Genomic DNA, 27,492 nt, shown 5'->3' on the forward strand with positions numbered 1-27,492 from the left:
CTTCCTGAAGAAAGAAGCACTGATGCCCATCTTCCCAGGATAATGATGGTTCTCTGGCAGGTGTGTGATGGCATATTTTAGGTGCAGGTAGAAGGGCCAGCAATGAGAAAGTAAAAATGTTTCCAGAATGGCCATGCTGTAGAGAGTGGAAAAGCAAAGACGATCAGATGAGGTAAGCCTTTGGAGAAATAGTAACTGAAGGGATTTGAATTTAATCGTCAAGCTCACCTGGAGGCATGAGGTTGGCAGTGGGGTGGGGGAAGTTGTGTGAGCAGGACATTATTAGGGCTCTTTTGAAGAGTTAACAGTTGGAACAGAAACTGTTAGTTGCCTCCTAATGCTCATTTCCCTCTTCTTCTTTGGTTACAGAACCCTCATTTTCAGTGAGGCACTTTCATGCCCAGGCAAAGATTACAGGACCGCAGCTAGGGGTGGTCATGTAGTAAGTTCCAGCTAATGATATGTAAGTAGAAGTAGTTTTTAAAGGTGTTTTAAGAAGGAGAAGTCATACTTTTTTCTCTCTCTTTTCTACCTTGCACCTGCAATATGAATGTGACTGCTAGAGTTCTTAAAGCCTTACTGGATCCTATGGATGCAGATTGTTGAGAGGAGCGTGGGCATTTTTTACACAGAAGGGAAATAAGCTTTCATCTTGTTTAAGCCACCTTCTCTTCCTCCTTTACTTCTTCCCTCCCTCCATCCCTTCCTTCAATGCACCCATCTTATTTAGTGCAGTTCAACCCACCCTGAAATCAATAGTTCTCAGCCCTGGCAACACACTTGAAACGTCAAGAGTTTGCAGAAACCAAGATAGCCAGACCTGATCCCCAAATTTTTTATGTAATTACTCTGAGGCAGGGTATGATGATAAACCATTTATTTTTACAATGCTTCCTAGGTGATTCTAGTTTGTATGAAGCCAGACAGTGATAACCACAGTTATAAAGTTGTAAGATGGAGGGAAAGTCAAGGTTGGAAGTTATTTTGGGAAGTTGTTGCAATACTGCTCAGAACTTAGATTTGAGACTAAGAGAAAAGCCATAGTAACAGATGCATGGTAAGGAGTGTGATGATGACTTTCAGGGGGAATGGATTTGATCTTTCCATGGGATACAGGGTGAACAAGTAGCTTTCTCATGTGTGGATTCCCCATGACCCACACTGATAATGTACCTCACAGTTGCTTTACTGGCACAGCACTTTGCTTTCAACTTAGTGACATGCCTTTTGACTTGACCCTTTTCTCATGATTGATTTTTGAGAAGAACCCAATATTTTCCCTCAGAAAACATAATAATAGATCTCCCTCTTTTCAAAGCATGCTACAGAGAGGGATGTTGATGGAAAATGGGTTGTGCTTTCTCCTAAATCTTTCTTGGATCTTGGTTCTGTTTTTCTTAAGATCACTAAATAATCTATTCTGTTCAAGTCCATTTAGCATTCTGTTGGTAGTTTGTATCTATTTCAGGAACCCACAGCACGTGCTGAACATTTGACAGGCTCACACCGGATTAATCCCTCTCCCTTTCCTGTCATCAATATTATTTAGGGGCACTGGTCAGACCATATTGACACTCTGCTGACATCTTCTCCCTTGCCCAATTACCTTTCTGTCATGATACAATCCACAAGGTGACAGGAGAATTCTCTGCTATGCCAAGCAAGCTGGCACCAAAATGTCCCCAAGACAGAATATAATATATCATTTTTTGCTTCTTCTGGAAACTAAGAGAGACATTCCCCTATCCCCATTGCCAAGAGGTCTTTTAACTCACAGGGTTGCTTTGTATCTTGAGCCATCCAGCACCTGCCTCAATGAACCTGGATGATATTTCCCATTTCCTATCCCTAGGTGGATTCCTAATGAAAGCACAGAACCCTTGCCTTGGGCTCTTAGCTGTGACCCACATATTAAAAAGTGGTTATTATTCTAAAAAAGTTTAGCCGTTAGATTTTTGAGGAATATCCTATCTAGATGCAACTTTACGGTAGAGGAAATCTGGCTGGTAAACTTCAGTAGACTAAGTATAAGGAATAAAATACCCAGGGCTGTATAACCTTTCTGAAATCCAGTCCAGCAATGCTCTCATATTGAAACACATGCTTTGGGGGTAAAAAAGGATTAAAATAAAGAGTTTCCTTTTTCTTCCTTCTTTTTTTTTTGAACAAAGTTTAACTTAATGAAGATTTTTAGGTCAAAAGGGCATCTCCATTTATGTATCTAAAAAGGAAATATAGTGATAGCTACCCATTTTAATATTTTATTTTATATGCACATATATATTTATTTGAATATCAGCTATAGTGTGGTCTGTTTGGCAACCAGAAAAGTGTTACTTATAAGTGATATCAGTATTCCTCATAATATCATATTCCTGTAATTTGCATAAACAAGGCTACTGATATTGGGATGTAAAGCAGTCATGATCTCAAGCAGGATCCCAAAAGGATTAAAAGCACAATATGTGTTTCACAGAATTCAGATCAATGAGAAAAAACCATATTTTGCAGTAAGGTTGATGGCATGGCTGTTCCTGGTTTCACTGTACTAAATGGGAAAGGGGACCCCTCCCCAGTTTGCCTAGATACTCATTCCAATACTGGGGCTATCAGAATCAAGAATAGGGATGGCATTTTGTTGTTGACAATAATTCTTTTTTTTTTTTTTTTCCCTCTCTTTTTACGGCTGCACCTGTGGTGTATGGAAGTTCCCAGGCTAGGGGTAAAATTGGAGCTGCAGCTACAGGCCTACACCACAGCCACAGCAAGAGTGGATTTAAGCCACATCTGTGACTTAATGCTGTAGCTTATGGCAATGCTGGATTCTTAACCCACTGAGTAAGGCCAGGGATTGAATCCAAATCCTCACGGACAGTGTGTTGGGTTCTTAACCTGCTAAGCTACAATGAGAACAATGACAATAATTCTTCTATCTGCTTTTTAAAAAGAAAAAAATTTAACATTGTTTCATTACAAAACAGGATGCCTTGGGGTGGGGGCTATTTTTTTCTAGTTTTAAAAATTACTTTAAAATATTTTAATTGAACAGGTTAAATACGAGCATGCAAAAAAAAAATCAAATGGTAAATAAGACGTAGAACGGGCTAAAGACAAGTTTTCTAAAAGACCTCACATCTTTAGTCTAATCTGTTAAAAATTATCAATAGTTTATACTGTATAGTTTCCAGAAATTGTCTATGCATATATAATGGTTATGGGATCTCTACGAATTTTTAACAAACCAGATTCATGTCATGAACAGTGTTCTTCAACCTGCTTTTTGTCCTTTCACCTGTGGCAAAAGTGTCTATGCAAGTGTCTATGTATCTATCTCCTTCCTTTTACAGATGTAATGATCTAAAACTCGAAGAACAATCATTTCTGTTTGGGTTTGTCTACAAAAAACGGAAAAGAAAATCTTAGTACTTGTATTTGTTTGGATTCATTCCAAATTTAGTGAATGCCAGATAGTGGAAAGTTCAAAGAATTGGTACATGGAAGTTTTGACAGCAATTTCCAAATTTACCTTAAAAAGTGACTTCCTGGAGTTCCTGTCATGGCGCAGTGGTTAACGAATCCGACTAGGAACCATGAGGTTGCGGGTTCGGTCCCTGCCCTTGCTCAGTGGGTTAACGATCTGGCGTTGCCGTGAGCTGTGGTGTAGGTCGCAGACGCGGCTCAGATCCCGTGTTGCTGTGGCTCTGGCGTAGGCTGGTGGCTACAGCTCCGATTAGACCCCTAGCCTGGGAACTCCATATGCCGTGAGAGCGGCCCAAAGAAATAGCAAAAAGACAAAAAAAAAAAAAAAAAAAAGTGACTTCCTTGACTTCTCTCCCCCCATGGGGAGAGATCATGAAATAAAACTGGACTTGTGTTCTCTCTGCACATCATGGGTCAGACTGTTGTCCCAACAAACCCAGGTTCCCAGGACAGGCTGGACCATCTGAGGCCTGGAGATAGACCCAGCTCTTTGTCGTAAACTGTCTTAAGCTGAGAATTTTCTCCTGAAGGGGAATTAATGTCTGCACCATCAGTCAGCCTGAGAAAAAAATATTCCTCCTCTTGGGCTGGGAGAAGGTCCTCCTCCAGATTCTGGAGGAGCTTCCAGCCTGGATCCAAATGCTCAGGGCCGCCTGAGGAGGATCACTAGGGACAATGGGGTGGAGACCCAGGGGGCTCGGAATCCTGCCTGGTCTCTGACAGTGCTTACTTCAGGGAGCAGTTGTACACTTCCTCAGAGTCATATTTCTATGAGCTCCAGCCTTTCAGTGAGGTCTCGCTGAAAAACACGATGTGGTTTCCACGTCTGCCCCATGAGGGCATCAGTGACAGTCACAGACTCAAACAGCTACTGCCCGCAGAATAGGAATCTCCTGAGGCAGCCACAGGGCACTTGGCAAGGAAGCCGTTGTGGAAGGCAGGGAGAAGCTGACAGTGAACACCTGCGCGCTGCACCGCAGGGCACCGCAAGATAACCCTGAGTGCGTGATGGGCCCGTGTGGTCTGAGGTGGGCTTACTGGATGTCGTTGCCACAATGACAGCATACGTTTGCGGGGCACTGACTAGTGAAATACAGATGTGCATTCTCTCTTGGGAATATCCTCTCATTTAAACTTCAAATTTACCATATAATGTAGATATTTTTCCAATTTTAATTTTTTTCCCAAGGAAACACTTATGGAGAGCTTTTGTAATTTGTTCAAGGTTATTGAGTTAGCAAGAAAAAAAGCTAGGATTCAAAACCAGGTTACACTGAGAAAATCAGTTGAACCTATTTATGATGAAATGACTTTTCATATACAATCAAAACAAGAGATTTGAACCAAAAACACCAAATAAGGAACATCACCGAGGTGAGTAAAAGTAGATAATAAAATTGAAATCCTACCCTCATGTTCATAGCATTACTCTCAATTGCCAAGATTTTTGAGCAGCTCAAGTGTCTCTTGATGGATGAATGGATAAAACATGGAACAGGGAAATATTATTTAGCCTTAAAGAAGGAGATTCTGACACACGCTACAACATAGAAGAACCCTGAGGACATTATGCCAAGTGAAATAAGCCAACCACAAAAAGACTGTCAGATTCCATTTATATGAGGTATGGGAGTAGTTGAATTCATAGAGACAGAAAGTAGAATGGTGGTTACCAGGGCCTGGAGGAAGAGAGGGAAGGGAAGTTATTATTTAATGGGCAGAGCGTTTCAGTTTTGCAAGATGAAAAGAATTCCCTGGAGGTGGACTCTTGGTGGCAGCATTTCTCTCTACAGGTTGATGAGGTTGGTGATGGTTGCACAGCAAAATGAATGTACTTAATAGTACTGAACTATGTAGATTTTATCACAATTTTAAAAATTGAAAAATGAAATCATTCTGTATATAGCGCATATGTTAAAATTTTTACAGAGTTTATGTCTTGCTGTGTAATATTTGAGAATGAATCTGGCGTTTGCCTGCCCTCCTGGGTTTAAATCTCATCTCTACCACTGTTTACTGTGACACTGGGGAAGTCAATTAACCTCTCTGGGTTTTAATTTCCTCATCTGTAAAATGAGGAAAAACAGTACCTTCATCATAGTGTCAATGTGATGTTTTAATGACATGAGACCTATATTTAAGCACTTGGAACAATGTCTGGCACATAATTAACACTGAATACATGTTCACTGTTATTATTACATAAACAACATGATGAATGAGAATGCACGTATAAATATTTCACTCTGAGTAAAACAACATGTTTCATGGGAAAAAGTTAAGAAGATTTGAGGAAACTATAAACAATGAAAAAAAATGATTACCTTTCAAAATATTCAAAATGTTTAGCAGTTGTTGGATAGTAAACTAACCCAATCAAACTAAGTTTCTGGCTTTGAAACAATGAAGAGGTTCTGCTGCCTATAAACATCATTACAGATTATTTCCGGCCCAGGAAGAAAAGCTCTATAGACATGCCAGTTCCATTCAGGGTCAATAGACTAGGGCACTACCAGGTAGTATTTGACTGGCCTTTCTAATATTGAGGTGGGAACTGATTACTAAGGGTAACACAAAGACTGTGCTAATGGGTTTTCACCTCACTCATTCCCTCCCATGGATGTGCTCATCTTGGCCAGGACTCGACTATCCAGAAATTCTACAAGTACAAGAAGAAGGGCACTCAAGCAGTGAATGGCATGCCTTCACTGATAATTCCATTTTGGAATTGCTAATTTCGGATGCGATGATTTAGCTCATTGAGTAGGGCTGTAAGAGACAGGGAATTACCCAGTGGTGGGCACTTAGCTGAGACCAAGGCTCACTTAATCAGGATTCTGGCACGGGAGGTGGGAATATTTACTATTGCTGTGAATAGTAAATCATAAATGTTAAATTGCATTCAATCTCAGAAATAACTGCAAAACTTCTCATAGCATAGATAATCAGGCAATTATTGAGATGGTTATAGTTTTCACAGACAGTTTGCTGTGAGACCCAGTCGTGCTTAGAGCTACAATCCAGTTTATCTCAGCTCCATTTTTCTGTATTTTACTATAGCAAATAAGAATAAAGGCTTAATCTGAATTTTAGAGTTCTTATTAAAAAGAACATATAATATGTGGTCTATTGTTTGTTTTAAATTCAAAACTTACATATAACTAGTGAAAATATTAAATTTATAAACCATTAAAAAGATAAAAACAACATGAATTGTCTCCTTTGATCATGATTTTGTAGAAAACACTGGACTATAAGTTTGGAAGTCTGGGTCTTAGCTGTCTCTCTACTTCTCATTTCTAGTCTAATTTTGGAAAGTAATTAAAATTGTCCTGGGTCCCAATTTATACATCTGTAGCTTAAGAAAATTTTTTTTTTTTTTTTTTTTTTTTTAGGGCCACACTCACAGCATAAATCCCAGGCTAGGGGTTTAATGCCACAGCTCACAGCTGGATCCTTAACCCACTGAACAAGGCCAAGGATGGAACCCGCATCCTCATGGATACTAGTTGGATTCATTTCTGCTGAGCCACAACAGGAACTCCAAGAAATTTTTAATGATTTTAGCTAGGATTCCATTCAACACTCAAGTAACAAAATCAATCCACCCTATCTTTACATGAATTGGGAAGTACTATCTATTTTTTGCTGATATGAAAACTCAGAGAAGTGAAATGTCCTGACTTAGGTCACATACAGAGAAAAAGGGGTAGGAGAACTTTGTATTCCTTTTGGACTCAGTCCATTTTAATCAAATGACTTGCTGTGACTGAGGTAAGGTTCCTGGAAGAAGTAACATTCTTAGCTATATACAGAATCTAGAAGCATGAGATTCAGTAGACCCTCTATTTTCACTTGTATAGCACAAGTGTGGTTTCACATATGTGAATTTCACCTGGATGTATGCCCTAGATTCTCCTTTTCCTGAGTCTCTCGGCTGCTCTCTGTGACAGGACAACAAGAACTGGCTACCAGTGACCATGAAGCACACATTGGCCACCTGGACATTGAACCGGCCAGAAGTGCTTCCCAGTTCTCCCAGTTGGGGGGCTGCACCCAAAGTCAGCCTCCTACAGGGGCTGTGGCTCCCTTCCCATTTCTGCACGACTCCCAGACAATGTAGTGAACAGCTGGCTCCTCCGCCCAGCCTGCTGTATCCTCAGAATCTGATCCCTTCCATTGACTTTTCCTACAAGAAGCGAGGGGAGCAAGGGATTCTTTGGAACATTGTGTTCTGGACAAGAGCCTGGCGATGGACCTTCTTTGCTCTTGATGATCCCTGACTTGAAAATTTCTTTGATAAAGCCTGCTCCATATCACTGCTATGTGATACTGTGGAATTTGACTTGAAGCTTTCAGCCCAGCAGGGCAAGAAGGAAGAGACCTCTTTCCACAGTCTGTTTTCATTTCTTAAGATTCCTTTGGAACCATTAAGAATTGCAGTGAGAATTACATAAGTAAGAACAGCAAATAGCCTTATATTCTCACTGTTATAATTTACAGAATATTTTCATAGTCCATGTTCTATTTAACTCTCACAAAAACCTACTAGTCAAGATTTATTTTTATTATACAAACAACAAATCTAAGTTTCAGACTGCTTAAGAGCCTCGCTGCAAAGTGGTAAATCTAACGTCTTCTGGCTCCAAGTCTAGCTCTCTCTCTGCTGCTCTTGGGAACTTTGGAACACACCTCCTAGGAACAAACCTATTCGTTCCAAAATACTGAAAGTATCCACAGAATGGGTCTTTGCCAGATGCTGAGAAAATCAAAGCCCAAGAAGACATCACCAAAAGCTTTCTTTCCTGTGTTAAATAGCGAAGATCATTTTAAGAGCTATTCGTTAAAAACATATTCCATTTGCTCAAAATATGGTGCTCTATCATGAGACATTAGACAAACTTTATAGAAGCAAAGGGGTAAGGACATTTCAGCTGCTACTCAGCCAGAAGGGAACAAGACACCAGTAGCATCCAAGTCCCTGAGTACCTGTGAAGAGTTATGATCTAATCAAGAGCGTGCCAGAGGGGTATATCTTTGAGTGAGGCTGAAAAGCTCTGTCGCCAGCTCTTCTCATCTGTAGTTTGAATGCAGGTATGTTCATGGAAACACACTGCTCTGAACTCTATATTGTTATCAGTAATACCACTAATGTGAGTTTAAACATGACATTATGCTGGAGCCTCAAACTTGATATTTTTAAAGCTGAATTCATCATCTACCCCCTCAAACTATTATTCCTTAACCTGATAAATGGCTTTGCTGCCACTCCCTTTCTAGGCACCCAGTAGAGAGTGTACCCAGACTCCTCTCTTTCTTCTCACAGAGTTATAATTATCAAGCCCCGTAGATACCACTTGTCAAATATCTCCTATGTATCGTCTTTCCCATGGCCTTGCCCTTGATGCCTTTCAAGGACAATCACAACATCCTTTTGCTGACTCTCTTCCTCCTCTCCCACCATTCCTATCAAGGTTATCTCCACAGGGCTCATTGCCAATAAATCCAAACTCCTACTACCCCCTGAAAAGAATGGCAGCTCTAATGTTATTGTGCCCTGAAGCCTTACTGTGCTTTCTTTTCCACGTCACAGTGCAGATCTACTGTATTGACAATTCCCAAACCCGCTGTCCTTATTTATGCTTCTCGTTCAGGATGATCTTGCAAGGAAGAGTGTGCCCAGCAAACTCTCACTTCAAGTACCCTTGTCTCCCAAGAACTCTTTTAAATCCTCCTAATGCTCCCTCAGCTGGACTTCAATTTTCTTGCAATGGTTCTATTGTATTCTGCAGTGTCTTCATCAGAGCACTGATCATATTGTTGTCTCTGTGTGTATGCGTGTGTGTGTGTGTGTGTGTGTATGCATGCATGCACTCTTCCCAACAAAATATAGAGGGCTTTGAGGCCTAAGAGCATGTTCTATTTACAACTGTATCCGTAGCACTTGGGATAATGTCGGACCAAAATGAATCTCATTTGGATTCATGCACTAGATTTTCCTATTCCTTTTGAATATCCCAACTCTCCTCTGTGGTAGGACAAACAGAATTGAACACTCTGGGTTCCCTGGACAATGAGCCCTCTGGGACAGGGGAGAATGCACCTAAAACTGGCTTCCTAAAGGAATGCTGAACAGACAAATGAATCTGAGAGAGACTGCAGAATGTGCTTAAGGACACACAACTAGTAAAAAGTGACAAGAACGTAAGTCAGGGCAGGGGTTTTGTTACTTCCATTGATTGTTTTATTCCCCGTACCTAGAAGACTCCCTGGCACATAAAGAGTTTCATAAATATTTGTTGAGTAAATGACTGATAGATGAAGGATTGACTGACTAACTGACTGAAAAAATTATCTTCAAAGCCCAGGTCCTTCTGAATTCATTCTCCTGATTTTCAGTCTTTGTTATAGCTTGTGAGTGTGAGAGAGTATGTGAGTGTGAGTGTGTGAGAGTGTGTGTGTGTGTGTGAATGCAGATATATCTTTCAATCAAAATTAAAAAGTTAGTATCATTATTTCCCCTTTACGGTAAACACAAATTACAGACTAATTATAGCTATTTACACACACACACACATAACAGAAATTCTAAGCCATGGAAATGTATAGCCTTGGTAAGTCATTTCATTTACTAAAAGAAAAATGACTTTTGGAAAAATAGGTGGATATCCGACCTGACAATCATGACCTTACATTCAGAATCAGCTTTTCAGTTAAGTGGCAGAATGAACTAGCCTTGTAAACTGTCCTAAATAGTGTAAAACAGAGGTGACTGTAGCCAACTGCAGTTGGTCACATGAGGAAATTCAGGGCTCTGCTCTCTGCTGCCGCCCAGAGGCGGGAATGGAGCACAGCGAGCCTCTCCACGCGTCTGAAACTGTGAGCAGAATCGTACTTGGTTTATATCCTTCCACTCAAACTTCTGGGGCCTTTTTCCCACGGAATGACAGCTGATTTATCTTTATCTATTACTAACACAGACCCAGCCATTTGCTATGAAGCAGGACAAAAGCCAGTAGAGAGATGAAAGAAACCCAAAATAGATCTTCCTTGAACTGATTTGTATCAGAGTTATAAACAGTTCAAAGCGTGAAAGAATAGTAGACCGGCAAAACGAGAGCAAAGAACAATTTTTTTCCTTTCTTTTCCCCCCTCTGTCTTTTCCCCCTCATCCAGCTACTCAAAGCAAACATTGCAGGAGGTGGAAGCACTCACTGTAGGAGACTATTTGCCGAGGAGGCTCTCACACGCCTGCGCAAGGGCTCCCTGCCTGCGGCCACCCCCTCTATTGTCACAAAGCACATTTTATAATGCAAATCACTGTCTACTACATGGCTCATTATTTCCCTCTCTGAATAAAATATGAACACATCAATTATGTGTTCCTCTATGTCTAAATGCATACCCTTGTAGCACTGACCTCTTTCTGCTTTTATATTTTTCAGAACGTTCCTGACATTTGTCAACTGGGTTAGTTCCAAACCTTTCTAACCTATTATCTTATTATTTCAGCACTTTTCACACTTTCTCTTCCATCTAATTAGTCTGACCTACAGGCACACTGCGGGGGCGGGGGAGGGGTGGGGGAAGGGGAAGGCGAGTTCGCGCCTGGCACCTGCACTCACCATTGCTTGTAATCTGCGTCACAGTTGCAGTAGTATCTGGGGTCTGTGCAGTTGCGCTCGATGCCGCAGGCACATTTCTGAATTCCAGGCCCAGAGCCTCCCCAGTAGTAGTGCTTCTCGTTGGCTTTGCCAACCCACCAGGTATAAGGGCTTCCATCTAGGAGAAAGGGAAAAGACACACTAAAATAGGACCAGGACTCAGTCACTATTATGTCCCCCTTCCCAGGAGCAATACTGCTCTCTGATAGACTGAAATCACTCAACCCTCTTAGAAGTCAATGTATTTCTTTTTTTTCTTGTCTTTTTTTTTTTGCTATTTCTTTGGGCCGCTCCCGCGGCATATGGAGGTTCCCAGGCTAGGGGTCGAATCGGAGCTGTAGCCACTGGTCTACGCCAGAGCCACAGCAACGCGGGATCCGAGCCGCGTCTGCAACCTACATCACAGCTCACGGCACCGCCGGATCGTTAACCCACTGAGCAAGGGCAGGGACTGAACCCGCAACCTCAGGGTTCCTAGTCGGATTCGTTAACCACTGCGCCACGACGGGAACTCCATGTATTTCAATAATAGGAATATTTAATAAAAATATCAGAGAGAATGGGAAACTAAAGTTTTTCTACCAGGATATACACCACTTCCATTGAAAGAAATATTTATACTCAAGCTTTAGGAATTTAGGAATCTGTTCTGTAAAATGGTTGCCCAGATGAAGCATGTCCACAGTGAAGGTGGGTAGGCCAGGCATCAATTCTGCAATTACAACTAAGTTCATGACTAGCTGTGCTTCTGCTGTGAAACGATGGTCATGGAGATGACAATATTAGAGCTAAATGTGGACTTTCATTATGTCTTAGTTATGACCTCCTCTTTTTACAAATAAGGAACTTAAGTTGGGAAAGGTAAAACAATTCTTTCAATCATATTAGACGGATTGATCAGCAGATTAGATTCCGAGCCAGAAATTTTACACTGTATCTCACCAGACATTGTACAATGCTCTTTATACAATACTACTTTGCTTTATTATTTGGCCTAATATTCACCCATTCATTCATTCATTCATTCATTCATTCATCGAAGATCCATTGTGTTTCCATTACATGCCCAGCATTATAAGAAACTCAGCAGAACAATGGAGGAAAAAGATACAAATGAGAGTTCAGTCAATTATTACTATGAACACACAGCAGAGTGAGTGAGGGAAAGGAGGTCAGGAAGGAAGGTCTCCCAGAAGAGGTAACATGTTTGAGCTACGTCTTGAAGGTTAAGCGGCCCAGGTAAATAAGGATGTAAGAGAGGTAAGGACTTGGGGCACAGGGAGCAGAATGGGAAAGTTCTGTATGGAATATATATGTAGGAGTATGTGTGTGTGTGGTAGAGCGGGGCTGAAGGGATATGTTTGAAAGGGTAGCAGGGGGACGTAGCAATGAGAATGGTGAGGGCCATATCACAACAAACGCTGTCCAAATAATAAGATATTTTGTCTTGGTTTAGTTTTGCTTTTCAGTGTTTATTTCCTCCTATTGAAGAAAGTTTAACTTCATCCTGAAACTAATAGGAAACCGTTAAAGTAATTTAAGCAGAGAATTTTCATGATCAAAGTTGTGTTTTAAAAGATCTACAGTAAGACAAAAGACTGATTTTGGGAGAACGAGTAGTTAGGGAGGTCAGATGTGAGGCTCCTACGCTGATACAGAGAAGCAATCATAAGAAAGGGAGTGGAAAAGGAGATGAATTAAAAATGGAAAGTGATTTAGGAGGTATTAACTGGCTTGGACCTGGTGGGAAGAAGGTGTTGGGGATTAATCCAGAGTGTTTGGCCCATGTGACTAGGACAAAGGGGCTGTGATTCACCAGGCTAGGTCACAAGATGACAAGTTTAGGGAATGTCGAAGGAAGGATAATGTACTTGATACATGAAGGAGGCAACTGGCTATAGAAGTCTGATCCCAGGAGCATTCTCTGGGCTAGAACCATCAGTGTAAGCCGGAAAGTACTGGTAGCAGGAGAGATGTTGCTGGACTCTTCTGGATTCCAATAGCATGTAGAGAACAGAAAGAGAGGGAGATGCCCGTAGCGGAGATCGAGAGAGAAAGCAGTCAGAGAGGGCAGAAGAGAAACAAGCAGAGAATTTCCAGAATAGCAGTGTGGTTGGCATTGTCAGAGTTCATAGCTAAGTTCATTAAGATGAAGGCTTGATTTTTAATTTGACACCTAGAAGGTCTTTGTTGGGAGGAATTGCAGGTGAACGATGGGAAGAAGAAGCCAGACAGCAAGCAGCAGGCAGAGGAGGGAAGGAAAGGAGAGAAGGGAGAGGCCCTGAGAACAGCTTCCTGGCAGGTAGCTGGGGAATGAATGGAATCTCACAGAGGCCATGTGACCAGTAAACCAGTAAACCAGTAAGACTAGGCAATTATTGCCACTAAAATTCTGCGGTGACTAAGCCACCCACCTTTTCAAGATGTTAGGGGTACACCTGTCCCAGTAGTTGTGCATGTGCTCAGACATGAAGATGAGGAAAATGTCTTGCACTCAGTGAGTTATCATGTAAACAGTCACAACATCTAAGCAAATAAGACAGTGAAGTAAGTAAGGGCCATGCTGGAATTATGTAAAAAATGCTTCTTGGCTTTCTCAGATATGCCAATAATTTTTTGTTTGTTTGTTTTTTGGTTTTTTGTTTTGTTTTTTTTTAGAAGTAAGTAGTTTAAAGTTATAAAAACTGTACTGTGAGTGCAGGCTTGATGTAATGAATGAATAAATGCTCTGAACTTAGAAAGAAGTTAATCAGGTATTCTCTTTACTTCAAAAAAATTTCTAGATTTTCCCATTGTGTTGACTTACATTGGAAAAGCTACAATTTTTTCCTTGGCAAGATCATTGATGGCACCTGAATTAAAAAATAATACATTTGATTTGATTTGGCAAATAGTGTGAGGGCTATTTCAGCACCTGCCCTGAAGGGAGACAGAAGCCAGCTCTCTGAGATAAGGGTCCATCCTGAAACCCTATCTCCTGCCCATTTCGGCCCAGGATATAGGGTGCTGTTTGCTTTCTATATTTAAGTTATTTTGCTTCCTCCTCCTCTTTCCATCAGGGTAAAGAGTAATGCATCCAATTTCTGATGCCTTCCAATGTTGGAACCATCACCAATAATAAATCCTTGTTTTCTTTTGATGCGGTCAAGACTTAAAAAATATGAAAAATTCTTTTTATAGAAGCTACAAAATCTGAGCCAGTCCATTTTGCTAGATCTCTGTTGATTCCATCTCTGGCTGTGTTATAGGAAGAGGACCAAAGCAGATGTGCCATGCTGACCTGGCAAAGGCCCTTGGGGCCTTCCAGACCACAGCCTGACCCTGAAAATGTAGGAACATGACCTAGATTGGTTATCACATTTCTTTATCACATTGCATCTTTTCAAACTGACCTAAAGCTAAATTCTTTCTCTCAAAAGAAATTTTGGTTACTATTATTGGTTTTGGGAACTAGGGGATACTAACACACCAGATGGCAGTTGGCGGGTGGTGGATAAACAAACCAGACACCTGCAGAACTGGAGCCCAGGGGTTGTCTGGTAGGAAACTCCCTTGTCCTAATTGTACATCAAGTAGCTGATGAAAGAGTACATATCTCAGAACCTCAACTCAATTTCCAGTCCTTCCTTCCAGTGGCCAGTATTAAAAACCTAGCACTTGACTTTTTGTTACAGACAGTGATGATCAATTGCATGAATCCAAGAAACTGCAAGAAACTGTGTGGCTTAGCATTCTTGATAAAAGTCAGGACAATGTCAAAAAAGGGAGCAAGGTAACCATCAGGGTCTCCTTCAGCCTGAGACTGAGAAATGTGCTGTGGGAGAAGCAGAGAAAGAGCCAGCTGATTCCCAGCCACAGCTTCAGGGAGTACCAAGAAGCCCAGGAGAGGAAGTCTCAGGAACAAGCTGTTTAGGTCACAGGTGACCAGTAGAAGCCCTAAGCTCCGCATGGGATCCAGGCTCTGAACTAATCTCCCAGGGCAGACCTCAGTCCCTGTAGGGAGGCACTCTGGTTAGACATCAGATGAGGTCCAAGAGGATGATCTGCAATGACGTTCCTTTTGTTCAGTGCAAGACGGAGACATACCTCTGAGTGGGTAGGAATAGCTCAGTCTCTGAGTTCTCCCCCCACCCCCCATCTTCTCAAGTCACTTATAGTCTTAAATAGGTAATGTTCCCAGGATGATGCAAAGTCAATGTTAGTTTGTTCTCTTTCCTCAAAAAATAAGTTAAATGCAGTACAAAATATTTTATGGAGCTGTTTCCACATCTGCCACCAATAGAAGAATGCCAATAAGAACAACATATTCCAGGGAAAAAGCAAATTGTACCCTTTGTTATTAGCCTTGGCTAATTTGGTTAAATCAAATCATTATAATTTATTAATTTGGCATATATTTTATATTCAGCAAGAAGAGAATGGTTCAATTTGTGTGGGGCAAAGAATCACCTTATTTCATTGCTGTGCTAACAAAGTGCTACTTTTTTGCTTTACAAATAATTACTTACCTGTTAATTGGCTTTGGGGAAAAGAAGTTAAAGGCAATAAAAATGGAAACACTTTAAAAGACAAGAATAAAAATGGTGAGAAAAGAAACGATTTAATCACCCAGTGCTAAGAGTTCAAGAATTGTCTGACTTCAGAATATGAAGATTTTTGTTAACTCTATTGAGTAGGTGAATCACTGTAACCAGATTATGTAATGATAAACATCACTCTAGGTTAACTAGAAGCTAAATTATCAAAGTAAGGCATATTGTATTTAAACAGCCAGAAATGGACTGAATTATATTAATCACGGCCCTGTGCTGAGAATTTATTGTAGTTTGGATGATTAACCTGAAAAGGGGAGAAAGAAAAGAGGCAACTTGTTTCCCCAAATTTAGCAAAACCAATAGATCTCTGTTATTTTCTCCAATAACAAGAAGTTGTTTCAGAAACACAAGGGCAAGTGCATGGGGACCTCTTGATGAAAATGTGGTACGTACCTGTGACTTTAAACATGTGTTCTTTAAAACTTCTGGGCTATAGAAGTAACCTCATAGTCTGTTTACCTAAAAGTTATCCTGGCACATCTGCAATAAGACCCAGTATAGCCACTATGAGTTTAAATTAGTTCCATTAAATGCACTTCTACAGAATATTAAAAACAATACCACAGAAGTTTTCATCTCCAAAATGAAAATTTAAAAGCATATTTTTAGCTTTATGAAATCTCACCCTATTTTATCTACTGCTATCCACTTATCCACAAATTGTGTTAAAGAATCACAGGGGTTTTTTTAACAGAGGAAATAGAGCAGGTATAATTGCAGCAGGGACCTGCCTTTCTGTGCTCTGCTTAGTGCCCCCTGCTGGCTGCTGCCATTACAGCCCTCCCCAGCTCACGCTGTCTGGCAGCATTCTGGCTGTTTTGAAGGACCCCTACCACGCAGGATTCTCTTTCTAAAGAATGGCTTATACTCTGAAAAACCTCCAATACCTTTCCACACTTATCATGGCACCACGGAATCTTCTTCCCTCCACTCGATTGTTACATTTCAGCTGACCACTCTGATCTGATTCCAATAGTCCATGGTGACAATATGCTAAGACATCATTAATTGGTGTAATTCTAGACTGTAGATGCAAAACATTTTGGTACCTGTGAGAAGCTTCCTCCCAAAGCAAATGACCTAAGGAGGAAGGTGAAGGAATGTAAGAGCCCTTACAATAAGCTCCAGATGGGGTTGGAGCAGAGGGGAAATTTGGAGGTGCTGTGGCTACAATAGCACTCTCTAGATAATCTGATAGTTATAACCTGGAAGATCAAGCAGGCCAGAATTCCCTCTTCCTTCAGTAGGAGAATGTGCACAGTCCAAGAGTTGCAGAACCCTAAAGATAATGCTGACAGTTCCCCCGTGCCAGCACTGGAAGTGGGAGCGAACTGTTAGTCCTAAAATTCTGTTCCTTAAACAGAGGAAGCCATTCTTAGACATCTGAAATTTGTCACTATGCAATCACTTCCAAGAACCGGACTATGGCAGCCAAGTCTCAGGGTCCTCAGAGAAAGATGAGGGGAGGGGACGTCATGGAGTGACTGTTCCCAGGTTTTCTCCTCCAGTGGGAAATCAGTATAGGGAAGGGTTTCCAATTCACCTGGGGCTCTTGTAAAGCTTATTCTGATCTACAGAATAAGAATCTCAAAGGAAGATCTTGAGACTCTGCCACTTAATAATCTTATGATCCTTATCATCAGACAGGCCTGTCATACATGACCTGGTGAGATGACGTTGGGTTTAATTCACAGACCAGTGAGGGACGTGGTGCCTGGGTTCCTTTGGGACACCAATCTAGGATGTTTTCTTGGTAAGGTGTGAAGAGGTAACAATGGTGTTTACTGTAGTAACACTTCCATTTAAAATTCCCAATTTTTTTTCTAAATAATCTAGTCACTGTAACCTTTTTTTTTTTTTTTGCAATTTCATAAGCATGATCCTGAGTCCAAATGCTTATTTTTTTTACTATTTAGATTAAGAACTTTAAAAGTAAAATTAAAAATTATATATCTTGGCATTTTAATAGATACCCTATCATCTCAAGCTGCCTATAACATTTGTGAAATCACTTTGCTAAACTGGACAACAATATTCTTTTTTGCTTTCCAACCATCTGATTCTGGGCTGTTCTATGTTAATCTAAAGACCAAACAGAGAATGAATCCAAAAAAGTCCTGTGTGGAGTTCCTACTGCAGACAGCGATGTGAAGTTGGGGAAACTTATAATTTTGAAGTTATAATATAAACATTCAACTTGGCATGAAAGGTGAACATTTTATCTCTTCCTGATTGAATGTCACTAAACTCATTTGATTAGGGCTGAACAGAAATGAATGAAGCTGATTAGCTGCACGTTGCCTCTTTCAGCATTACATTAGATTTTACTACATTTTATTAATTTGAATAGAGACCAAATTTAGAAATGGAGAATTGAAGTTCAGATCAAAATGGACCTAAACTGAAATGTTAATTAATTAAAAATTAATTTTGCTGCATAATATTTAAATTTATTTTATTGAATTGAACCTAATAGATTTCAATCAAGAGCTGATTCCACTGAGCAGAATTTGATTGAGTTGAATCAAATCACTTTGAATCCTACTCAAATGAATTAGATTTTTATTAATTTGAATGGAATTGAAATGACAGATTAGATGGGAGTTCGTAATTCTGAGCAGTATTAAAGAGAACAGAATAGGCCAACTTACTCTAAGTTAACTTGGCTTCAGTTTCTATAGAGGTCACTGGCGTTCATGGTCCCCTCAGTAACTCTGGTTAATTCCTTTGGTGCCATGGCCCCAGGAACAGAGGTGATTAATGATACCAAAGTGATCGAATGGAACCACATGCTCTTTGTAGGATGTAGTAAAGCACTTTTTGAGTCTTTTTCACTAGAAAAACCCTGCCCAATTATTTTAAATATTTCTTTTCCTCTTTATAGAACAAATGAAGAAGGAATTAACTGGATCACAGGGACAATGATTTTGTGAGTACTAGTTGCTCCCTTTATTTTTGCTCTCCATTGAATTTAAATACTGTAGTTACTTGACAAAGCATGCCTTGCCTTGGTCTGTTATTTATACTGAATGTCTCCATACCCTGTGCCTTGATTTTATTAATTTTTATTTTACCTTTTAACTATGAAAAAAGGACCTCGGCTTGCTTTGTATTTAAAAGATGGCTACAACTTTTCAAATTAGTAGTAAAATGGTGTTTTGCAACTGAAATTCCATGTTACATAATAACTACCTTCTTAGTGTTGGAGAGACAATTTGGGGAGTAGGAGTGAAAACCTGATTCCTGTCTTCTAAGCTTCTGACTTAGTGGAGACTTCGTTATGTCTAGTAGTTTACAATGAGGAAAGCTTTATGCCTTGATATCTAATAGGGTACACACATAATAAGATGAAAATAATCGATGTCATAGGAGTGGTGCAGGCAATGAGTCCTGTGGGGACTTTTTTATGGCCACAACTGTGGTAGTTCCTAGGCCAGGAATCAGAGCTGCAGCTGCCGGCTTACACCACAGGCATGGCAACTTGGGATCCGAGCTGCATCTGTGATCTATGCCACAGCTTGTGGCAACACTAGATTAACCCACTGACCTAGGCTAGAGATTGAATCTGTATCCTCACAAGGACTGTGTTGGGTTCTTAAGCCAAGGAGCCACAACAGGAAGTCCCTATAGGGACTTTTTGAAGGGAGTGATTACCCAGGACCCAAGTGGCCTGGAGAACCTCCTTGAAGAGATAGATCTGACTGCAACTTTGATGGACTAGTGGAATCTAGAAAACCAAAATGAAGCTATGGGCATTTCAGAATCTCCTGAATAGCCAGGCCAAGGCGTGAAGCTAGGAAATACCCAACTCATTTTGGGAACAATGGGGTAATCAGCTAGGCTTGTGAGGGCAGTGTAAAACATTAAAATATTTTATGCATACAAATACTCTAAGTTTATATAAGGTATAAAGAGAAATAATAAAATATATAGCCTTGTACTTAATTATCCATTATCATTGGTATATGGTATGCTGTTCTTGAGTACATCACACTTATTAATTCGAATTTTAGTGACCATTAGACTAGCTATTTAAATGCTCTGTGAAAATGTGTAAGAGTTTTGAGCATATCCCTATCATGGAATTATTAGGTCATATGGTTTGTGCATCTTCGAATTGTTATTTCAAAGCACTGGAATGAAGGTGAAATCCTACAAGCAGTACATAAAGCTTCTAGTTGGTTAAAATCCTTGTCAACGCTTGGTCTTAAGTCATTAATTTTGACAATTTATAAACGATAAATAGTGGCGTTCCTATTGTGGCGCAGAGGAAACGAATCCGACTAGGAACCATGAGGTTGTGGGTTTGATCCCTGGCCTCGCTCAGTGGGTTAAGGATCTGGTGTTGCCGTGAGCTGTGGTGTAGGTTGCAGATGCTGCTTGGATCCCACCATTGCTGTGGCTGTGGCATAGGGCAAGCAGCTGTAGCTCAGATTGGACCCCTGGCCTGGGAACCTCCATGTGATACAGGTGCGGCCCTAAAAAGAAAAAAAGAAACAATAAATAGTATTTCTTTTTGGTTTTAATTATATTTCTTTGATTATTTGCCTTTCCATGTTTATTCTTCAGTTTATATTTTAAAAAATATCTGTTCATAGGGTTTTTTTTTCACCTATTTTCTTATTGGATTTGTGTTTTATTGATTTATAGAAAATGCTTAAAAAATGATCCTTTAAGAATTATAATAATGCAAATTTTACCTTTTAAGTCCTTTTTTTTGGTCTTTTTTGCTATTTCTTTGGGCTGCTCCCACGGCATATGGAGGTTCCCAGGCCAGGGGTCGAATCGGAGCTGTAGCCACTGGCCTACACCAGAGCCACAGCAACGCGGGATCCGAGCCGCGCCTGCAACCTACACCACAGCTCATGGCAACGCTGGATGGTTAACCCAGTGAGCAAGGGCAGGGACCGAACCCGCAACCTCATGGTTCCTAGTCAGATTCGTTAACCACTGCGCCACGATGGGAACTCCTTAAGTCCTTTTTCTTTTCTCATCTTCCAACATCCAATTAGATGTTACTGATCTAATTTCCTTGCTCTTAATCTCTTTCATATTTGACAACTCTTTGTCTCACTGGGCAGATTTCTGGGAACCTTCTTCAGAGTTTTCCATTTCACTATTTTCTGTTCAGCTGAGTACCTGCTATTTAAGTCTACCATTAAGCTTTAAATTTTATCTATTACGTTTGGATTTCTCTCATTTTATTGGATTCTTTTTCAAAGCCACTAGTAATTTTGGAGAGCACCTTCCAACATCCTATCTTCAATTTCTCCTTAAAAATAAATCTGATCCAATAATTTCAATACATATGATTCTATAAGACTGAACATGCTATTAGTTCTTTCTGTTGGCTTGCAATTATGGTATTTTATTTCCCTACACATTTATTGATTATTTTTTCCTTTCATATCATATTCCTTGGAAATGCATCTCTGGGAATCCTTTGAGGTCCAGATGAATTTCTCAGATGGTTGATATTTGCTTTTATCAGATACCTGGTGGGTATTATCAAGTTGACACTTCTTTAGAATATATTTTCAGCTTTAATTTTTTTCCCAACCATGCCAATAGTGTGAAATTGACCTGTAAAGATGTATCATAACTGGCTTTTGGTTACACAAGTTCAAAGGATAAGTTCTTTCTTTTTCTCTTTACCTCTAGCCAAGGTACAAACAGTCAAAATTTCCATGCTACCTTATTTGGCTGAGTAGGTTTTTAATTTTTAGTGTTTTTCACCTAGAATCTAGACTCTTGGGTTCTGTTTTCTATGAAGGGATATTTGATACAACTCATCATTTATCATGGCCCCTTCTTTCCCATGCAGTCATGGAAATTGAAACTCAGGGTTCCATGAAAATGGCCATCTCGGGCTTTATCACTCATTTATGCCATTGCTCCATGGTTTTGCTTCTGAGGATCTTCTCCGCTTTCATTTAAGCTCACTTACACATTTCAAAGGATTTAAAAGTATTTTTTTCATGCCATTTTAAATGTTTATAGGGGAGGGCATTCATGGTACCTATTTGGCCTTAGTCCTACAGTAAAAGTCTGTTACTGTGGGTTTTAAAGTGAGAGGCATGGTCAATGTGATGTTCAGGGATGTGCCTTAAGAGAAAGGAGATGCGTAATAGAGGAGCTATTCTAGGAATGACATGACAAAGAGTTGGAGCATCGTGAACATGGTGTGTTGCCTAACAGAGGCAGAGGTCACATGCACTGTAAAAGGGAATCTTGTACACCTATAAATGTAATAAAATTCATTAAGTATTAAAAAAAAGGGAATCAGTAGGGTTTGGGGAACAGATGGGACAGCTGGTGGGGACTCCTTGGTTTTATGGTTAAGCAAATATGAATATTTTGAATGGAATTTCTATTTCAGAAGAGGGTGTGGGTTTGGGGGTAAGATGTTCAGTTTGATTTTACATAGGGTAAATTTGGAAGTGATAATGGGCCTCAGGTGGGGCTGGTTCTGCCTCCTTAGGTATGATTTACAAACATCTCTAAGGTGCTACTGGCATGTTGTGCCCTGGGTCCAGAGAAGGCAAATGACCTGCAGTGTGTGAGATGGTCTCGTGCTGTCCCACCCCAAATGCCAGAAGTCCCCTAACAGAGAAGCCCTCTGATATAGAAACACCCAGGTGAGGAAGGACAGGCGACAAGACCTGTGAATTCAAGAGAGAGGGGTTGGAGCTAAAGCTGTGAATCTGTGAGTCATCCACAGTGACCACGGAACCTGAGGCGGGGCATAGGACTTGGAATGGGATCAGTGGCCCGCAGAGTGCTTGCCTCAAAATATGCCCACAACACAGGAGAATAAGAAAGACTTGTAAAAAAGGGCAGCTGCAAAGAGGAAAGAATCAAGGCAACGTACTTTGAAGAAGGGTTACTTCTCTGAAGTCTGCTCATGTACCTCGTTCCCCAAGGCAACTTATATCACTCCCCCTCTGGGCTAAGCCACAGTTTATGCAGACCTGAATTACTGCATTCACTGTATCATGTTGCAGTTGTTCTACATGCTCACCACAGTTTATACAGATCTGAATTATTGCATTTGTTGTATCATGTTGCAGTTGTTCTACATGCTCACCTCCCCTACAGATGGGACGCTCTATCTGGACGCTGATTCTAGCATGGTTCTTGGCACAGCAGGTAAATGAGAACTGACCACTCCAGAAAGGGGAAGGGTAAAGCTTGATCCACAATAGGGAATTTGAGGCTTAGGAGGTTAATGGTGAACCTGAAAGGCAGTTTCATGTTTCTGGTGATCAAGCTCCAAGAGATTAAGGTAATGAGGATATAAGGAAGCAAATACAAATGATCCAAACAGAGAAGCCTCAGGAGTGTGGGGAGACAGCAGCCATGGGGGTGACCAGGCAGCAAGTGCAGATCCTATGAAATAGTGGATCCTTGAAGATATCTGTGTTTGAAAAATAAATGTACAGAGAGGAAAAGATGAAAGCTGTGATCACTGGGCCAATATTGGTCCATAACACCAACTGCTATTGTTGTTACTACTTCTTACTCCTCCTCCTACTTCTCCCAGCATGCAGGAACCTGAATCGACCCCACACAGACACTGCCATGGAGAAGATCTACACGGGTTAATAAGGCTGGGTTCTTACCTCCAACCCACTCTGACGAAGATATTACCAGGGGAGTCATGAAAAGAACAAGAGGGAAGGATAAACCAAGGCTTTTTGAACTGATCCCGTCTTCTCTACTATTTCACACGTTAAAAAAGAAAATAAAGACTGGTGACATTAAAATAATTAGCTTTGACCTTTAACCTGTCATACAATTCTCAAGACTATAATGTGTTACTGTTTGAAAAATGTGGGCATTCTCTAATAGCAGAGTAAGACTTAGCTAATGTAACAGACAACCTGAGGTCACATACCACACCTGCTGTTCAGGGGGGCAGAACCCCTTTCTTGTTCACAGGGCACCAGACCTGTAGAGCCACTCATTATCCATCCATTACCCGGCCCTTCTCTCAGGGAACTAAGATGCTAAAGCCTTTCTCCATGGCACAGCGGTTAATAAAAGTGGCACAAATTCAAAGTCCTCCTATCTCACAGAAGAGCAGTGAGAGGACAAAAAATTCAATAACAATAATGTGTCATATTTTTCAAGTGGGTAAAAGGGATACTTATTTAAACAGTGAAACCTCCAAAATTTGCCCTTATTCTTTTTTTCCTGACAACAAAAGAACTGAGCACTAAAGCACAGAAGAAAATTTTCCTTGCGAGTATTTAACTAAAACTTGTTTTATTAGCCTGCTGATTAACCTGCTGATATTAAATGAGATTCTTCAAAGACCTTCACATCATGTCAATTAGTCACTTTTTTTTCCAGCAAGGCAACTGATTTCGGTTTGATTGTAATGAATGTAATAAATTATATAATATTCAGATACACTTTTTGGTTCCTGTTGCCTTGGAGCTCTGGATGAGTAATTTTATTAAAATGCCTATTAGGACATAAACTCCAACACTTAGCAAAGCCGCTTGCCTTTCTCATTTTAATTGTTAATTTTTTTTTTTTATCACCTACCTGGATAGATTGTCTCACTTTTTATTAAGAATAACACAGTTCTCTCTTGCTAACCTCTCACTCGTTTTAGGACTTTCATTCCACTATTATCTCCACCTGGACCCCATAGCCCTTCCCTGGCCATGCTTGGTCTTCTTCAGGCTTGAACTTAAATGTCACCCTCTCAGAGATGATGTCCAGGCCAACCCATCAGAAGTCAGGGCTTCTGTTATTCTCTCTCAGAGCACCTGGTTTTATTTAATGTTGCTGTTTTATCATGATCCGTCATGACATTATTCCCCTGCTGCTTTACTGTTTGCTGAACGTTAAGCCCCCTGAGAGCAGTGACACTGTCGTTCCCACCTCTACCACACCCTCTGTTCTTGGCTTGACACAGTGAATATTTGCTGGACTTACAAATGATAATTATTTTTGCCTATTGATATGACACAAATCTCCAAAGGAGCCATGAGACTATCACTGGCTCTTTAATGCAAGTTGACAGCCTACGCCCAAGTGGAACACATTGCCTTCCCCCCAGGTGTGCTCCTCCTCCCGTCCCACATCTCAGGAGATGGCAGAGCTTTATCCCATCTTTCATGATGGAAACCAGAGTCACAGGCTTTCTCCTTAGGTCATTTATTCTGTCACTCTTCCTCCTGGATCTCCCTCAAGTCCCGGCCCACTTCCCCCCTCCCCCCCTCCTCTGCCAAGTTCTCACCGAATCTGCAGCATCGCCTGTCTCCTCTACTTTCTTCAGTAGCTCTTTGCTGCCTCAATATCAAACCTCACAACCAAAGCTTTTATAATAAGGGCTCTGCCTATTATCTTCAGTCTTTCCTCCTGTGAACATACAGGGAAGTTCTGAGGCACAGAGACTGGCCCCAGTCCTTGGACATGTCTTGCTTTCCTGTATTTCTGTGTCCTGCTTATGCTGTCCTTGTGGCCGTGGGGACCTCGAGAGACCCTGGCTGCCCTCTCCGGGAGGCTTCCCAGTGACTGCTCTACTCTCCCTCCCCTGACCAAGCCAGAATAAATGACATGCACTTTACTTCAAGAAAAAACAAAGTGTAATGATGGCCTATTATGGGCTAGGTACAGGGGGCATAGAGTGATAAACTAGCTGCTTGCAGCCCAGTTCAGCCCGGGGTAGACAGGGGACAGGCAAATTATTTTATTACAGAAGGCTATGCTATGATCCCTTTGTATTCTCTGCTTACCCTTCACCAGGCACTTCTCAGTGGGTCCTAACTTGTCCGTGGATGTGTCTTTCAATCTGGACTGTACACTCTTTGGGAGCAGGGATGTGGCTTAATCATCCCTGTATTTCCTCCTCTCTTCCCTGTGTCTGGGGTGCTCCGAGCCTCCATGACTGTGGGTGGACAGAATGGATGAACTGGGAAGCTGCTGGAGGAAACTGCCTGTTGGCTGAGCCAGCATGCATGCACCCAATGGTTTCCTTGTTTTCATGTCTATACTCCTAGACTGGAGGGATTGTCAAGGGTCAGTCAGATGGTATCAAGCTTCTGCTCACCCTCATCTCACTATGAGCAGAAGCCAGAGTCCTTGTCACGTTCAGTTTGATTTGTACTCCTGCCCACTCGCACCCTTTCCTCCTATTTCATCTGCTCCTGCTTCTCCTCCTCGTGCTGCTCCAGCCATGCTGCACCCTGTGCTCATCAAACAACCAAGCGCATGCCCACCTAGGGTCTTTGCAGGTGCCATTATTCCCACTTGGAATCCTCTCCCCCAGCATCACCAGATAGCCACTCACTGCCCTTCCTCAGATGTTGGTCAGTGACACCCTTTGACAGGGTGGCTTTCTTTTAATCATCTGCCTAAAATAGCGTAAGGAGACAGGTGATGCTGCAGGTTCGGAGAGACTTCCCTTTCTATCCCTTACCCTGCCCTGTTTACTCCTTAGCATGTATTATTGCCAGATAGGTTATGTCCTGTTTTGTTTATTGCTTAATTTCTGTCTCCCCTTCCCCAACTAGATTTTAAGGTCCATTAGAGCTCAACTTTGGTTTCTGGTCTCTGATAAATAGTGCCTGTCTATAGGAGGGGCTCAACAAAGATTTTTCAACTATGTGCATGCAAGTTATTTCTATTTCCTTTCTTACTATCCAAACAAATAAAAAAATCATACGCACATTCTGAATTCTGGTGTTTGGAAATTTTGGAGTTTTTTGTTTGTTTGTTTTGTTTTTGCTTCCACTATTCATTGCTCTATTGGCTGATAGCTGATTTCACCCAGGCAACTTTAGCCTACCTAATCACAATTTCTCATGGCCTCAGGTAATCCCAGAAATACTGCAATTTGTCTCTGAAAAGTTATAGCAATTATGTCACTAGTCTCTGACTGCAGATTTGCAGTCAGTATCAGTGTTCATAACTATGTTTGTCTTTCCATCAGCCTTTATCCATCACAATAATCATATTTGTGAATGTTGCATCATATCTTGACTTTATAGTATATCCCTATTTTCTTGTTAGCAGCACTAAAATCAAACTTTTAATTCTGAGTCTGGCTTTTCAGGAAGTTTAATAATCTACTTATATCTTACACTGACTTTTTAAAAAAAGTGAATTGGGGCTTGTCGTGACAGTTTGTCATAGGCTATGGTTGTGCAGGTTGATTTGAGGGGGCAAGGATGGGGGTTGACTCCAGCCTGCCGCTCACTCCCAAGGCTGGGTGAGACTAATTGGTCTGCAGAGAAGAGGTGCCCAATATTCTGAGTAGCAGTAGGCTCCCTTCATTCTGGGAGAACCTGGTGCAGACAGCAGTCAATGGCAATTCAGCACAATTTTCTATACCTGCTAAATCTGTCATGCTGTACAGTTATTATCAATGTTCAGAATCAGGACCTGAGGACAGAAAATTTTACCCAAACAAGAAATAAATTTAAAGTTGTATGCAGTCTATTATGTTTGCAAAGTCAGGCAAAACTCAGGTTAAATAAACAAGCAAACAAAAAGATTGCCAAGTACATTTGTTGAATCAGATACTTTTCTATTAAATGTTCCGGTTACCTGTGGGGACTCTGGATTTCCTGGGTTCTACCCTCTATTCTCTGTGTCCTGGTGGGGTGGCAGTTCCAACTCCCACAGATGTGCAAGGGAGAGGGGAACACGGTGACTGTGTTCTAACTGTGGACTTAAAGCATTGCCTAGGCTAGAAGCAGCTGATCCAGGCACCTTGTACTTGGGAGTGGAACTCA

At 41.0% G+C, this 27,492-nt stretch overlaps 1 protein-coding gene across 5 annotated transcripts in view; it reads right to left on the bottom strand.

The window, feature by feature from the left end:
* CNTNAP2 (contactin associated protein 2) overlaps positions 1-27,492 on the bottom strand; it is a 2,042,838-nt gene that overhangs the window by 430,215 nt on the left and 1,585,131 nt on the right. For all 5 annotated transcript variants that reach the window (XM_084977536.1, XM_084977535.1, XM_084977534.1 and 2 more), the window contains one exon: positions 11,106-11,262. In XM_084977536.1, coding sequence (XP_084833662.1) covers positions 11,106-11,262 — 157 coding nt within the window. The remainder of the gene's footprint in view (positions 1-11,105; positions 11,263-27,492) is intronic.

The sequence above is a fragment of the Sus scrofa genome, chromosome 9 (assembly GCF_054392235.1).
Source record: "Sus scrofa isolate SSC_HxYL_T2T_F1_AM1 chromosome 9, Sscrofa_HxYL_maternal_Yorkshire_Landrace_v2.0, whole genome shotgun sequence".
Lineage (NCBI taxonomy): Eukaryota > Metazoa > Chordata > Mammalia > Artiodactyla > Suidae > Sus > Sus scrofa.